Raw genomic sequence first — 17,324 nt, 5'->3', positions numbered from 1 at the left:
GCAAGAAAAAAAATACAGAGCATAAAAACTGTGTTTGATATTAACTGTTGCAATACTGTTTGAATTACAATATACAATCAGATGTAAAAGATCACCGTAGAAACGAAGAAGACTGAAATCAGCAGCCTTAATTCAAACAGAAAACAGTGGATCTGAACAAAACAGAGCTCAGTGATCCATAGTTTGTGGTAAAGAACTGAATGTGTTGAAGTTGTTGTGATCCATAGTCAGCGGTAGTCGAACAATGAACTTGCAGTTGGAATTAACCACCAACACCCCCCCTTAATTCTAACAAAGGAGATCAGAAATGTCTAATAAAAGAAATGAGGAAAGAAGGAAAACCCAGTGGGAATAAAACCTCCCCTCAAAAGAGACTAACATAATGAGAAAACTATCGTGGTATAGTTTCCTTCACCCCAAGAAGATCTCAGAGAAAGTGAAACTTTTGCTCAGTGAATGTCTTCGTGAATATGTCAGCAATCTGTTGAGACATGGGACAATATTGTAAATCAACGATGCCATCATGGATCAGATCTCGGATGAAGGGCATGTGGATCTCGATGTGCTTTGTCCGTTGTCGTTGTACAGGATCTCTACAAACCTTCAGTGTACTTTGGTTATCACACCAAATGATGATTGGTTGATGAAAACATATACCCAACTCAATGAGAAAATTTTGCAGCCAAAGAACTTGAATGGTAGCATTGACTACACCTCGATATTCAGCCTTTGTGGATGATAGAGCAATGGATGATTGCTTTTTACTTGACCAACAAATGGGACCAGAGCCCAAACTGAGAACATATCTTGAAGTGGACTTGCGATCAATGCTATCACCAGCCCAATCAGAATCAGTATAGCCAATGAGATCCAAAGTACATCCAGTTGAATAATGAATCTCGTAGCTAGGGGTTCCTTGAACATAGTGAAGTATACGCTTGGCAACTTTCCAATGCAGTTCATGAGGCTCGTACATGTATTTGGAAACAACACCCACTGCATATGATAGATCTGGACGAGAGTGAGTGAGATAAAGAAGACTCCCCACAAGTTGACGATAGAGTGTGCAATCAACCAATGGTGTATCTTGGCCATCCTCAAGCTTTACTCCAGACAAGAAAGGTGTGGGTGTTGGCTTACAATCACTCATGTGAAATAGAGCTAGAAGATCCTATGCATACTTGGATTGAGAAACTTGGACACCTGATTCATTCTGGTTGATTTCAAGACCAAGAAAAAAGTTGAGGAGACCCATGTCTATCATGGAAAATCTAGCATGCAAAGCTATTTTGGTTGCAGCAATGGCTTTGACTGAATCACCTGTTATTAGCAAATCATCTACATAGAGTACTACAAGCAATAGAGAGTCAGATGTTCTCATCATATAAACATTTGGATCAGAATTACATCACATGAAATTTTGAGACAATAGATAAGAATCCATTTTGGCATACCAAGCTCTAGGTGCCTGCTTGAGGCCATAGAGTGACTTCTTGATTTTGCATACCAATGAGGAATTTTGTACATACCCTTGTGGTTGCTCCATATAGATCTCTTCCTCAAGATCACCATGAAGAAATGCATTCTTCACATCCATCTGATGAATCTCCCACCTTCTTGTTGCTGCAATTGCAAGAGCCAAACAAATGGAATCCATTTTTGCCACTGGAGAAAAAGTTTCATCATAGTCAATGCCATGAACCTGTTGAAAGCCTTTGGCTACCAACCTTGCTTTGTATCTACTTACATGGCCATTTGCTGATTTCTTTGTTCTATAGACCCATTTACACCTTACAAGTTTGCGATCAGGTGGAAGTGGAACCAAGTCCCAAGTGTGATTCTCAATGAGAGAATTGTACTCCTCATCCATGGCTACTTCCCAAAGAGGATTCCCTGCAGCTTTTGGATAAGTCTAAGGATTGGATGCCTAAATCATATAGGCATGCATTGGCATGATGGGATCGATAGGTGAAAGTTCATGAGGGGCATCATATATATTAGCCAAGCTCCTAGTCCTTTGATTTTTCACAAGAGATACTGAATCATCACTAGAAGCCCAATCAAGAACTGCATCTAGATCTGCACATGCATGCTCAAGTTCATTTGGATCAGATTCAGATGTATCGAAAATCAGATCTGAATGATTGCATGTATTATCTATGAGATCTATAGGAGGAGGAAGCAAAGAAGTGCGGGAATGTGACTCCTGAGATGCATGCATGGGACTTTCATCAAAGTAGACACTCCTCTCAATTAAGAGTGTTTTTGTTGAAAGATCTAACAATCTATAGCCCTTTACACCATCTAGGTATCCAACAAAGATGCATTCTTTTCTTTCAGGCTCTAAAGATTTCCTTTTCTCTACAGGAATGTGAGCCCATGTGCGTGATCCAGAAATTCAAAAATGGGTCACTTCTGGTTGCATGCCACTCCATGCTTCAAAAGGTGTCTTTCCTGTGACAGATTTGTGAGGAGATCTATTTTGTATGTATGAAGCACAATTGATTGCTTCAGCCCATAATTTGGAAGGAAGAGATCTAGCATGCAACATACAACTAGCCATCTCCTTCAAGGATCGATTCTTCCTCTCAGCTACCCCATTTTGTTGCGGAGTGTAAGGAACTGTGTTCTGCAACTGTATTCCTGCTTCATCACAAAGATGTTGAATATCATTGTTGACATACTCCCCCCCATTATCTCTGCGGAGGATCTTGATCATTTTGTCTGATTGATTCTCAACATGGGCTTTGAAAATCTTGAGATTCTCAAACACCTTAGATTTGAATTTGAGAAAATAAACCCATGTGTATCTTGTGCAATCATCAATGAATGGTAGGACATATCTAGCTTTACTCATGGAAGGATCAGGAAATGGACCCATCAGATCACTATGAACAAGCTCTAGAGGGGAGGAGGCTCTCCATGCAATCCCCTTTGGAAATTTTTCTTGTGGATGCTTTTCAAGAGCACAACCTTCACAAACTCCATCAGAAAATTCTATGGTAGGCAAGCCTTTCACCATCCCTTGTTTGCTCAATTGCTGCATGTATCTAAAGTTTATATGACCAAATATTTCATGCCAAACTCTACTTTCATCATTTGCATGTGTTAGAAGTAAAGTAGAATCTGATTTGGCAACAAAATCAGTGAAAGTGTACAGATGAGATTGATGATTTGCCTTACCAACAGCAATTTTGGAGTTGTCTTCAATATCAAATATGCTCACAAAATCTGGAGTGAATTCAACTCTCCTACCAGTGCCAGTGTGGGTCATTTGATACACAGAGAGAAGATTGATAGAAAGATTTGGAATGTGCAAGACATTCTCAAAACTTCCAATTCCCATCTCAACCTTCCCTATTCCAGTTGCTGCTACAGAAGATCCATCTCCCAAGTGAATAGGTGAACTAGAATATGGTTTCAAAGAAGAGAGAACATCTTTTGTGGCTGCCATATGGTGTGAAGCTCCGGAGTCTATGATCCATGCATCTGAAGAAGAATGAATAGCAATGCATGAGCATTGTTTCTTGTTTCTGGTGCTTTTTCTTCCTGCTTCTTCTTGGCACCTTCTGGGATAAGGTTACCAAGATTATTTTGCTGAAGTGTTTGTGCCATGAGACCAATGGTCTTCTTCATGCATGATGATTCTGGATGGTAACCATGGTTGCAATAGCTACACTTTTATTTTCCCTTTGTGTCCTTCTTTTCTTTTGAGCTAGTAGATCCTTCTGGAGGTTTGGGATTTCCTTCCTTTCTTGGATCTAGTTCCTTCTTCCCTTTGCCTTTGGATTGCTGATTGGATTTGGAGTTGTTATTTCCACTTCCATGCACAACAAGTGCATGAGCATTGGAGTTTTCCAATGTGCCCATCTGTATGAGCTTATCTTGCTCATGTATCAAGGACTCAATGAAGGCATCAAGTGTGGGCATCTTCCAAGTTGCTCCTGTTGTGAGCCTGACCGCATGGAAAGCAGAGAGAAATATTGCATATTCTAGACCTCGCTTTGATAGAATAGCAAGGATTAATTTGCTTTCTTCCTTGGATTTGTCAATACCACATCCTTTAAGCTGAAGCAATAAGGATTTGAACTTTGTGAAGAAATCTTGAATATTATCAAAACTTCTTGGATTTAATGAGTTGAACTCATTTTCAAGAATATGACCTCGCATCTCATCTTTCTTTCCAAAGAGTGTCTCCAATTTCTTCCAAATGTCATTTGGAGTTTTGCATGCCTCAACATGAAACAACAATTCTGGAGATATGGATAAGCATAGAAGACCAAAGGCTTCATCCATTCGATTGAAGTATTTAGACTTTTCAACTGCTGGATTGGGTTCAACCTCTGTATCCATAACTATCCCATAGAGGCCTCTACTTCTTAGCCAAAGTAGAATCTTTGGCTTCCAATCAAAATAGTTGTATGGTATGAGAATAGCAGAGGCTGAGAACTCCATTTTTCAACTCTGATCTTCTATATCTGTAACAAACAAAGATTTTGCTTTTCCTTTCTAACGAACTGCTCTGATACCATGCGAAATAAATGCAGCTGTAGCTGCACAGTGTAGGATAGATCTGCTAGAAGAAAAAAGAAAAATAGAATTTGCAAGAAAAAAAAATACAGAGCATAAAAACTGTGTTTGATATTAACTGTTGCAATACTGTTTGAATTACAATATACAATCAGATGCAAAAGATCACCATAGAAATAGAGAAGACTGAAATCAACAGCCTTAATTCAGGCAGAAAATAGTGGATCTAAACAAAACAAAGCTCAGTGATCCATAGTCTGCGGTAAAGAATTGAATGTGTTGAAGTTGCTGTGATCCACAGTCAGCGGTAGTCAGACAATGAACTTGCAGTTGGAATTAACCACCAACAAGGGTTTGGGCTCTGGCGCTACTCATCTAAAGACTGGATGCCTCGCTAATTAGTTGGTTATTTCCCCTACAAATCACAATTGGGATTGTGATTTTAACCATGGGCAAAGGCTTAGTGGAAATAGGGTTTGAAAAAATCATGCGAAGACTGGAGACAAGCCTTCCCCTAAATCACAATTTGTTCCTCTTGTGGCCCACCCAGCAAAGTGTACCCAAAAATTTGAACTAGGGATGGATGTTTTGCAGGAGGTGGATGAACATGTAGCTTTTATCGCCAAAAGAGGCTTGATTAATAGATTTAGGGGATCCTAACCGAGTTTGGCAAAATTGCATAAATGGATATCCAACGTACTTGGCATTCTATTCTTTGTGGTGATATTCAAATATATACCTGTGCAAGGGAATTTTTCGTTGTAGTTTTTGATAAGTTCAAGATTCATCACATGGTTCTTTGTGACTACTAATGGAACTACAATGAGAACCTACTAATCATTCTTTCTCTGTAATTCCAATTTGGGTGAGATTGGTAAACCTTCCTTTGTAGTTTTCATTTGATTCTTGTGGCTCTTCAGAATATCTACACACCTCCTAGCATGGATGTTGGCATCAGATATGCTATACCATTTTGATGTCATAGATGCTACAATATCAATTATGTTGTAGTCCAATGTGCAAAACAAAGGATTGACAACAAGGCCAATTGGTGGAAGGAATTCTCCCCCCACCATTATTTAGTAGAAAAGAAAGAGCCTTGTGTGGATAGAAAAGAAGATGTTGAAGCATCAACGGTGTACTTAGTAGAAAAGATAGAGCCAATTTTGGATGGGGAAGTTGACTCTAAGGTACCAACGATGTTATTTGGGGAAAAAACTCATAAGATTTCTCTAAGTAGACTATAGCCTGCACCAAGGTCTCCAAAGGCCCCCCTCTTGGTTTCGATCAAGCTAAGAGTGTCTCTTCACCAAGCAAGTGTAGGGTTGGGATTGATGAAAGCTCAATGACTTTGGCCCCCAATCACATAGAAGAATCTGCATGTAATTTGGCTAGACCTTAGGGAGATGGGGACTTAGAATGTACAAATGGATAGTTGTGCAAAGAAAAAGAAAGAAAAATGAGGTTAATTTCAACATCCATCTACTCTCCCATGACAGATGTGAAGGAAAAATCCTAAACCTGCAACCAGGTCTCTATTTTTCCTGTTAATGGGACCATAGTTTTGTTTGTGATGCATAATTGTGGGGATTGTGGTGCCTTGTAGTCCAATGTGCAAAACAAAGGATTGACAATGAGGCCAATTGGTGGAAGGATTTCTCCCCCCACCATTTACTAGAATAGAAAGACCCATGTTGTCAATCCTTTGTTTTGCACATTGGACTGCAAGGCACCACAATCCCCACAACCATGCATCACAAACAAAACTATATTATCATCATTATTATTATATATCATCAATAATATCTATATTTTCATTTATCTATTATTAATATTATTATTATCTCATATTCCATTTATACATTTAATAATATTATTATTCTATCATTTATCATTTAATAATATTATTATCATTTATCATAGATATCATCTATGCATTTAATAATAATATCACTCATCCATTTTCACAAACATATGCATAGGAATTTATATTACTCATTTTTGCATCTCAATATAATGCTACCAGTATTTCATTCTAGTTTAGTTTGTGTTTTCATCTTGTTTTATGGGTTCTCATCTTCCATTTTGATTTACATTTGAATATCTCTCATAGTCTGTTTCTTCATAGCATCTTGTGTAAGTATTTTTGAGAGCACTTGTCTTGCAAATATGAGACTTTGAAGAATATGATAGCAATGGAGTTAGCTTGGTTTGTATGCATGTGTATGAGTTCCATTTAGATTAATTGTTTGAATGTTTGCATGTGTGTGTAAGGACATGATCTTCGTTGTGGAATGTAGGAATACTCTAGAATCTGAGATTTTGATAGCACATTTCATCCGTCTACAAGTTCCTTTCTCTTACAATGGGGTGTCCTTTATTTTAGTTTGTTTGTGTTCTACTCCACTATTTCTACTATGGGTGGGAATAGGAGTCATCTTGAGACCATTTCTTGCAATGAAATGAAGACTAACAATTCAATTTGGGGTATCCTAGTTGCTGGTGGAGTTACTCCATACCTATAGAAGCTCCATGGCTTTGATCTATAGATCACCAAAGCCTTTGCTAAGGGGAGCAAGAGCTGCATTGTTCCTGTTTATGGCATAGAATTGGAGATTTTTCTGGAATTAATTGGTCTAAAAATAGGTTTTTTTATTGAAGGAATATCTATAGAGATGAAGCTGCCATGAATACATTCTTCAAGAAGAAGGAAAAAGATAAATTGGTAAATCTCTCATTGGATGACTATGATGGAGGATCTATTAAACCTATTTGGGCTACAGTTGTAGAAGAAATAATGAGATATTTCAATATTAAACCTATTTGGGCTACAATTGCAGAAGAAATAATGAGATATTTCACTATTGATGGTAGATTTACGGGTACCATTTCATTTTATAGAAACATTTTTATTACAAATAAGTGGTTTCTTTTTCCTTTTTATATGTTTTCTTCGCTTGAATCTAGGATTAGGAATAATAAGAAGAATTCTAGACTCTTAATCCTACATAAGGGTCTATTTTTTTTAATCATGGAACGTATGGGAAGTCAATTTCTATCATGGTTGAGCCCAAATAGAACACCAAAACCCAAAAGAGCTATAAGCCTTTCCATGTCCATTTCTCGGATATTAGTGTTGACACAGAGGACAAATATTTTGAGGATGAAGAGTAGGTTGTTGAGGAAGGTGATGGGGAATCTATGGAGGTTTTGTCAAACCATCCCTCTACGGATAATCTTGATTCTAAGAATGCCTCTAAACAATGTGCTAAAACCCCAATTTCTTGGTCGAGGGGTTCTGTTACTGTTGAAGATGATGAAGAAAATTAGGTTCATTCCTCTATTGAGAAAAGGAGAAAGTTTTTTCTAGATAAGGGAAACGGAAAGGATGGCACCTCAAGGAAGGAACACATGGAAGAAAAATACAAAAGTGACACAGATGGGAAAGCACGTGGTGAGAGTTGTCTAAAGAATTTTTCTACCAGTGCAAGGATGGATCATGGCAAGACCAAAGGTAGAGAAACAATGGGGGAGTTTTATATTAATTAGAATAATGTCGAACTTGAGCCTTCAAAGGATTTTACCTATTTCGTTATAGACGGGGATAAGATTTAAATGATTTTCTCAGACTGGCCAAAGAGGGTGTGAGTGGAAAATTTAAACATTTAAAATGGTTTTTCTTTGAAATCAACCATATTAATGTAAAGTTAAGGGCTATTAAAAGATCGTTGGATTTGGTTGAAGGTAGTGAGGATCCTGTGAAAAATAGAGCTGATAATTTTAAGATGTTGGCTATTTTAGAGGAGGTGGCTAGAGTTGATAGCCTTATGAAGAATGAGTATGAGGGCCATATTAAGTTGCTAGAGGATATAATTTAGAAGGTTCACCAAAAGATATCTAAATAGTTATGAAGGTTAGACAATCTACTATTCAAAATAGTATTGAAGGGGTCCACATCATCAATGCAATGTTAAGATTATGCATATTGAGGAGCTTGAAGGGAAGTCAAAGAGTGCTGCTAATATTGATAAAGATTTGATTAAAGGTACAAAGGTTTTGTCTGAGAAGCAAGGGCATAGTACTCACACTCGTAGCCATTCCAATATGCTCATGGATGTTTAGAGTGGTTATTCAAGAGGTGGTCAATCTTCATGATTGGCTTATGCAGAAGGATATTGAAGCTATGCAAATATTTAAAGATTTATTGTAGTTTTATCTATTTTCTATTTTATGTTTTTGTTTTGGTTGATGGTTGGTTGTTGGTTGGCTAAGCATATCTTTTAGGCAACATTTTGTTGTAAAGAGTTTCAACGCTGCTCCAAAACCTATTTTATCTTAGTCATATCTTCTTGGGTTGTGTTTATCATATCACACTAATCCTACAAAACTATATGTTAGCCTACCTCTCTATTGTGAAATTGACATTGATGTTTCTCCACTATTCTACCAGGGTCTATTGTTAACAATTTTAGTTCTTAAACCAAAACTTTAATTGATTAATGTTCATTTTATAAGAATATATTTAAATAATAAAATTTATGAATTCTAGAATTTGCATATTTAGTTTTATAATGGTTAAGTTATTTAGTTAAATTTAATTTCTCATGTAACATTTACGATATAAAAGTTAAACACATTTTAAATCTAGTGTAGAAAATAAAATTGTACATCCTAACATGTGTTTGCACTGTCTTGACTTGATTTTTTGAGTTCCCAACCTGCTATTCTTAAACATTGTTGTCAAACATTGATAGCAATTTACACCTCATTTAGACTTAGATATGATAAATTTTGTCTTATTTCATTAACCAAAATTAATTTTGAAGGGAAAGAACCTTCCCAAGGTGCCATGAAGGTAATTACATGGAATGTTAGGGGCATTAATGCCCCTAACAAGTAGCGTATATTGAAATGTTGTCTATCTTCTCTTGAAGGAGACATAATGCTGATACAGGAAACAAAATTAGATGAAGAAGGATATAAGTCTCTCAAGAAAAAAGTAGGAATTTGGGAGGTAGTAGGTGTTCCCTCGAGTGGGGCTTCAAGTGGATTAGGAGTACTGTGGGATCCTAGACGGGTGTTATTCTCCAAAATGGGGAGTAGTAGTAATTGGATTTGTGGCAAGGTACAGAGTTTAAAGAGTAAACTAACTTTCATTATCATCAATATATATGGTCCAAAATTTTTGCATGAAAAAAGGTAGGTATGGGCAGAGATAGATAGACTCGCACAAGATTTTAGTGGTGAACAGATATTTCTTGGGGGGGACTTCAATGCAGTTCTAAATATGACTGATAAGCAAGGAGGATCCACAAAGGAAACTCAAATGATTAGAGAGTTTTGGGAATGGCTACAGAATAACCACTATATGGAAATTCAAACTACTAATGGAGAATATACATGGTCCAATAGACGATCGGGGGCAACCTTTATTGCTGAAAAGTTAGATAGGTTTTTCTTTAAGGGGAACCTTGCAAATTTTGACTTTGATATCTATTCGTCCATCTTATCAGCAATTGGTTCGGATCACTTACTTGTCCAGCTTACTTTGGTAGAACATAGACAACCATCAAGATATCCTTTTTGATTCGAAAAAATGTGGTTAAAAGATGAGAATCTTTTACAATTGATAGAGAAATGGTGGGGGGAAAGCTCCTTTGAGGGATCAAAAGCTTATATCTTCGTATCAAAACTTAAATATGTTAAGAAAAAGCTTATGGAATGGAATAGAGATAGTTTTAGAGATATATTTGAAAAGAAAAGGAGTCTAGAATAGCGATTAACAGCAATAAATGAGGCAATTATGAGTATAGGTATGGATCAGACATTATATTTAGAGAAGGAATGTAGGCAGCATTATGAAGACATATTATCAACAGAAGAAATCTTTTGGAAACAGAAATCAAGAGAAATATGGCTAGCAGAAGGAGATAAAAACATGAAATTTTTTCATAACAGCACTAAGGCAAGAAGTATGGTAAATAGGATCATGACTATCAAGGACACCAGTGGGAATAGGATTGAAGATTAAGAAGGTATAGCTAAGGAGGCAGTGAATTATTTTAAGAGTATCCTTAATAGTAATGAGAGCTCCAATCTTATAGCACAGAAGAACATGTTATCTAATATTCGACATATAATAACTTAGGATCAGAATAGGAATTTGAATGCGAAATTTACTTATGCTGAAGTACAACTTGCATTAAAAAGCCTTAATCCTAATAAGGCCCCGGGGCTAGATGGATTTCCTGCCCTTTTCTTTCAAAAGTGATGGTCTTTCATAGGGCAAGAAGTAGTAGATGTTCTGGAAGGTATTAGGAACTCTGGAAACATATGGAAAGAAATCAATAATACTTTTATAGCCCTTATTCCAAAGAAGACTGGGCTTGAAACCTTTAACGACTTTATACCAATATCCCTATGTAATACTCTTTACAAATTACTCACTAAGACATTAGCGAATAGGCTCAAAAAGATCTTACCGTATATTATCTCGGAGGAGCAGATAGGTTTTGTTCCGGGAAGGTCTATATTGGACGGGGTAATCTTGGCACATGAAGGAATTCATTCAGTTCAAATGAATCATGATCCAAGTATGCTTATTAAACTGGATATTAGCAAAGCCTACGATAAGGTAGATTGGCGATTCCTGTGTCAATGTCTAGAAACCTTTGGCTTCTCAAGACAATGGATAAATTTGATATTTGGATGCATTTCTAGCCCAAGATTCTCAATACTGGTTAACGGATCTCCAAAAGGTTATTTTGGGATATCCCAAGGAATCAGGCAAGGGGATCCATTATCCCCCTTTCTTTATATTATCATGGCTGAAGCATTAGGCAGAGCTATCAACTCAGCAAAAAGTAAGGGAGAACTGCGTGGACTCAGAATTACATAAGGAGTAGATCCTTTGTCGCATCAACAATTTGTGGATGACAATCTTATATGCAGGGCAGCTAGCATTAGAGAGGTAGTGACAATCAAGAAGATTTTGGACTCCTACTTTGATGCTTCAGGCCAACTTATTAATAGATTAAAATCAGATATTTTCTTTTTTAATTCAACTAAAATAATTGAGGATTATATTTGTAGATATTTAGGGTTTTGAAAAGGTGCATTTCCATGTAAATATTTAGGAATGCCTCTAGACAAAGGTAACAACTCAACGAAGCTTTGGGATAATATTTTGTGTAACCTGGACAAAAAGGTCAAATCATGGAAGGGTAAATGGCTCTCAGCAGCTGGAAAAGCCACAATGATCAGATCAGTATTATTGGTGATACCTATTTATCAAATGATGTGTTTCAGTATGTCTACGAGGGTGAGGGACAAGGTAGTCAAGATAATTAAGAATTTCTTTTGGCAGGGCTCAGAGGACAAGAAGAAAATGGCGTTAATTTCTTGGAGTCACTTATGTAAATCAAAGGATAGGGGAGGCCTGAATTTCAAAGACACGAGGCATCAAAACTTGGCATTGGGAGCTAAATTGGTTTGGCGCATGCACAAGAACCCAGGGGCCACATGGGTTAAAATTCTTAGATTCAAATACCTAAATGGCTTGGATCCTTTAAGCATTTTTAGACACAAAAATCCACCAAAGGGATCTAGAATATGGAACTTTATGCTCGAATGTAGAGAGATCATCTTAGGAGGGATAACCTAGGATATTGGTAATGGGAGGGAGGCTTTGTTTTGGGATGACTCATGGGGAGCTTATCCCCCTTTGAGACCTCTACTAGAGAATGACCCGTTAATCGATGATATTATCATTAAGTGGGGCACTCATCTGTGTGATTATATAGACCTCAAAGATGATAATCCAACCTTGGGTTGGCAGTGGAAACCCTAGGATAATCTTGGATTACCTCCAGTATTCCTAGATAGATTGAATAATGCTCTTTTGAATAGAAGGATTACCCCTATATTTGAACCAGATAGGAATGTTAGGGCTAGAGCTAAGAATGGTGAGTACAATACTAAGGATGGTTATATGAACATCCATGGATCACAACATGAGAAATCTCACCTTCCCCTAGATCTCTGCTGGAATAAGAATTGTTTACCGAAAGCAGGTATGTTTGCATGGGCTTCCCTTCATAAAAGAATTCTAACTGCGAAATGGTTTAGGAAGATGGGGTACCATGGACCTTCTAGATGTGTGCTCTATGAGAAAGATGAAGAATCTTTTAATCATATTCTGTTACATTGTAAATACACGATGCAGTGTTGGCAGAAGCTCATAACTTAGATGGACTGGATATCGGCCATTCCAGAGGATTTGGTGAGTCTGTTTCAATGTTGGCCGAGAAATAAAGGAAAAAACATTTATGGTATACTTTGGGAGATGGCTCCTTCTCCCTTGATATGGGAGATATGGAAGGAGAGAAACAGACGACTGTTTAAAGATTCAAAATTGGATGTTGATAGACTATGGAACAAAATAGAGGTGTGTATTGTAGAAGTAGTTAATAGAAAAAATTCACTTCCTAATAGTGATCATTTTTTCTCTCCATGGGATGATTCTATTAGAAATCGATGGTTTGGTCTTAAGATTCCTCCATTCATAGGAAAAGAAAGTAGGGATAAAAAATAGGCTAGACAGGAATGTGTATGGCAGGCTCCCCATCAAGGTTGGTATAAGCTTAACTTTGATGGGGCTTCGCGTGGTAACCCAGGGAAAGCAGGATTGGGGTGTTGTATTCATGATTGGGAAGGGAGAATAGTAGCAAGTTTAGCTAAACCATTGGGAATAACATCCAACAATTTAGCTGAGGTATATGCACTCACTGAGAGACTTCTCCTCTGTAGGAGGTTGGGTCTGGATAGCATTGAGATTGAAGGAGACTCAGCTATTATAGTTAATGCAGTAAGAAAAGGGACTACTCCTGATTGGTTTCTCAATGGTTGTATTCATCGAGTAATGGATATTTTGAGAGACTTTAATCATTTTATGATAAACCATATTTATAGAGAAGGAAATAAATGTGCTGACATTTTGGTTAATAGAGGAGCTGATGGTGAAATCGTAGAAATATTACATTTAGATTGATGGTTAAGAAAATAAACTAAGGTTTGTGGTATGGGTAGGATTGGAAATGGAGGGGATATAGACCTATAACTAAGTTAGTAATAAAAACTTTTCTTTGTCATTATTTCTTTTAAGTCCGGGGATATCAAGCTCTGATAGTTTGTATATGGTGGAGCTTAGTTATTTCCCCTTTTGGTTAGTTGGCAAGATTATCCCATTTGAAGTACCCCTTCCGAGCATCAAGATGGGAATGGAGTCTTCACTCTGAGATTGTCATAAATACGGTGTGAAATGGATTAATGACTAATTGAAAACAAGCTTCCAGCTAAAAAGGATAAGGATATAGTAATTCTATGCTCAAGATACAACAATGAATAGCAGTCGAGAAGTAGGAGTTTTGTTAACTTCATCATAGCTTAAAGTATGGACAGAGGTATATATGATACTGTACCTACTAAATAGAAAATATAAGGAAGCTTGTATTAATTAGACTTAATGATAAACTCTACTTTCTAAGGTAAATGTGATGCTTAGCCTTCTCTCATGGTTATAAGGTTCTAAATTCTATGTACTAACACTACCCAAATTCAATTCATTATTAAAGTAAATCAATTAATATTTGCTACCTTGAGCAGATATGCTTAGTGTTAAATACTAATCTGTAGATCCCCTTCTGTTCCCACTTAGCAACTGGAGTAAGGTAATATCTTTATTGTTGTAAAAATGCTTATAATAAGAAAGTTTCTTACAATTCAGAATAATATTTGCAGTAGTGTTTGCTTGAGTTTATATAGGCAATTAGAATTCTCTGTAACTTGAATTTCATTTCAGAAGGTTCATGGTTTTCTTTAGCACGAGACGTTTTAGAGCTGGACCTTACAGGATGGTAATCTCGAGGTTCCTAAGGTAGTGTCATTATTAAGGTCATATATCCTTTACAGTAAATTTATATATGTTGGAGCATGTTCTTGAGTATGCAGGAAATAGGTAAGATTGATTCACAAGAAGTACCAGATACCAAAGATACATCTTGTGTCAGGAATGCAATTGTCCAAATCCTAGACAGCAATTAAGGAAAGGCTTATTTTGTATCATAAAGGGGAAGATCCTAATTGGATAGAAGTATTGGCACCCATCATGCAAAAGGATGAAAGTTTATTAGTCATTTTATGAATTGTAGCTTCATTTATTACCCCGGTTGTTAAAAAGGGGTGTTTGTATGCGTTACCACGCTAAGTAATGGACTATTTCCTTCTAATCCCACCCTATCTTGTGGGATGTTGTGTATGTACTAAATTTTTCTAATTTTACGGGGCAATACTAGAGGTTTTCTCCACCCAGCTCTTTCCTACCAGTGCCCCTAGTGAGCTAGGTTGTATTAGGTTTTTAAATTTAATAAATTATTCGGCTTCGGCCTTTTACCGATCAAAAAATAAAATAAAATTTTGAACTGTTGAAAAAAAGATATTTACCTTATCTTTGTAAGACTTGTGTGAATATTGTTGGCATTGATGTCAAACCAATTAGCATGTCTGGGCCGGACAACATATGCAGTTCATTTTTGTCAGTCATATCATCTGGGTTGGTCTGGATGTTGTATGTGGTCGGTATGTGTAGTTTTTATTATGAACAAGTGCTATGAGTTTTGGTATGGCTATGTGTTGTGATGTAGTAAGATGGAGAGAATATGATAGAGTGATTTTCGGAAGATCCCTTTCTTTGAAATCTTATGTTGTGTTTACATTAGTTCTAGTATCAATTACGTGTTTCAGTATTAGCTATTTTGGTGTTTCTCCTGGTTTGGAATTCTGGTAATTAAGGTGTATGCATTAGTGAATGAATTATGTGAAAGAAAGCATGTCGATCTTGCAAAGGCCGAATTGGTTATGTATAAGGTTTTGTTGGATAACGTGTTGGGCTTGAACGAGACACTATCCCATGAATGTGGCCTTCGATATATATATGCTACATTCATGGGATAGTAGAGAGAGAGAGAGAGAGAGAGAGAGAGAGAGAGAGAGAGAGAGAGAGAGAGAGAGAGAACCATGGTGAATGTGTGTATGATGTAGAAGGAGTGTGTGTATGAGAAAGAGACAACAATGAAGATAGTAGAGAAGCAAAGTGTGAAGTGTGAGTTGCGGATAACGAAGGTAGTTGGTGCAAAGTTATAGTGCAATTAGTGTTGCAGTGTTGCAATTGTCCTTCACCGGACCTACTACATGAGGAAAATTGTACAAAGATCTTTCATGGGATCTGTTGTGGAGTTGCACAATGTTGTATCACACTTTTATAAAAGAAGTGGCCATCACAACTAAAATTGTTTAACTTCGACCATTTAAAAGTGACATTTCTAAATTGAATTTTAAAATGATGTAGACTGATCAAATATAGAAATATTATTTTAAAAAATTGACATTTGTTTTATATATTCAAAGATAGATTTTTTATTGCTGAAAAATGTTGAAAATCAGGGGTTCTAGTCGGTGTCACCAAACAAAATGAAAACAAACTTTTTTTTTTAATTTTCCAAATAGAGGACATATACATGTAGTGTTAAAAAAGAATTAAATGTTATATATTTTTCTCGTAATAATATTTTTAAGTCCAACATAGTTGAATTTGGTATTTTTCATTCGACGTCACCTTTTGTGTACGAAATTTATGATTATCAAAAAAAAATTATACCCTTTTAGAGAATATTCTCTCATCTAGTGAAAAATATATATTTTTTAATTTTTTTAATATCATTTAATATTTTTTAAAATTTCTAATCAACTTCATTTTGAACTTAAAAACCTACTCGCAATGTTTAATTAATAAAAAAAATAAAATTAATCTAAATACTAAAAAATTATATGTCTAGATTTGTGACATTGAGCTCTACAAAAGCATATTGTTTTATTTTTGTTAAAAAATATTTTGCCTAAAGAAAAATTGAGCAGAAGTGAAAAGTTTCAAAAATACAGACAAAATAAGTGACTTGGTTGCCACATTACTTGCCAGATAGGTGAGTCCGGCTGAAGTATTTTGAATTATTTTAAAAAATTCTTAGCTCAAGCGCTCACAAAAAATCAAGATAATGTAGCCAATAGTCCAGCCAAACTGAGTTTGACCAAACTCTTGATGCCATTTAGGCGCCACACCAGTGACACGGGGCACCACGTGGGTGAGTGGTAGTCCGACTAGATTGAGTCAAGTCAAACTGAGTCCTTTCGAACTCACTCTAGCTAGACTACCCCCATTTAGCCCCAAGTGCAACACAACTTCATGGTTTTTCCCTTTGTGAATAATGATTTGAGCTTAATCTTGGAACTAATCTCAGGCATTTGGAGATGAGATCCTTTTCAATTTAATCCTACCTGTTGCAGTGAGCATTCCAACAGTAAGTCGTCTTTTATATCTTTGCAGTGAGCAGTCTAACACTAAGCCATTTTTGTAATCTGGCAGTGAGCCACCTAGTAGTGAAGGCTTAAATTCCTTAAACTGACTAAAGGCCTCAAATTTAATTCTGATAAAATAAACAAATCTCCTTCTACTGTAGTCATCAATGAATGAAATAAAATACATAGATTTTAAAATTGAAGGAATATTAACGAGACCAAAAACATCAAAATGCATCAAATCCAATAACCTAGAAGATTTGTGGGAACTAGAGTAAAAATAAACACGATTTTATTTACCATAAATGTAGTGTTCCTAGAAATCAAACTCAAGATTACAATCATTAATCTCTTGTACAAGGTATTTATTTTTTAGAGTTTTTAGA

The 17,324-nt window shown here is 36.3% G+C and overlaps 1 protein-coding gene across 1 annotated transcript; it reads right to left on the bottom strand.

Moving 5' to 3' along the window:
- Nucleotides 1-427: 427 nt before the first annotated feature.
- Nucleotides 428-1,150, bottom strand: LOC131071816 (secreted RxLR effector protein 161-like). Its single transcript, XM_058007776.2, has one exon. It carries the CDS (start codon nt 1,148-1,150, stop codon nt 428-430), a length of 723 nt encoding a protein of 240 aa, XP_057863759.2.
- Nucleotides 1,151-17,324: the final 16,174 nt, after the last annotated feature.

This window comes from Cryptomeria japonica, chromosome 9, assembly GCF_030272615.1.
Source record: "Cryptomeria japonica chromosome 9, Sugi_1.0, whole genome shotgun sequence".
Lineage (NCBI taxonomy): Eukaryota > Viridiplantae > Streptophyta > Pinopsida > Cupressales > Cupressaceae > Cryptomeria > Cryptomeria japonica.
The sequence above is the reverse complement of the archived record's forward strand: the minus strand, read 5'-3'. Positions and strand labels throughout refer to the sequence as shown.

Bases quoted from the DNA above. Each gene is read 5' to 3' on its own strand.
- LOC131071816 (XM_058007776.2), bottom strand. From the start codon at position 1,150: ATGAGTGATTGTAAGCCAACACCCACACCTTTCTTGTCTGGAGTAAAG.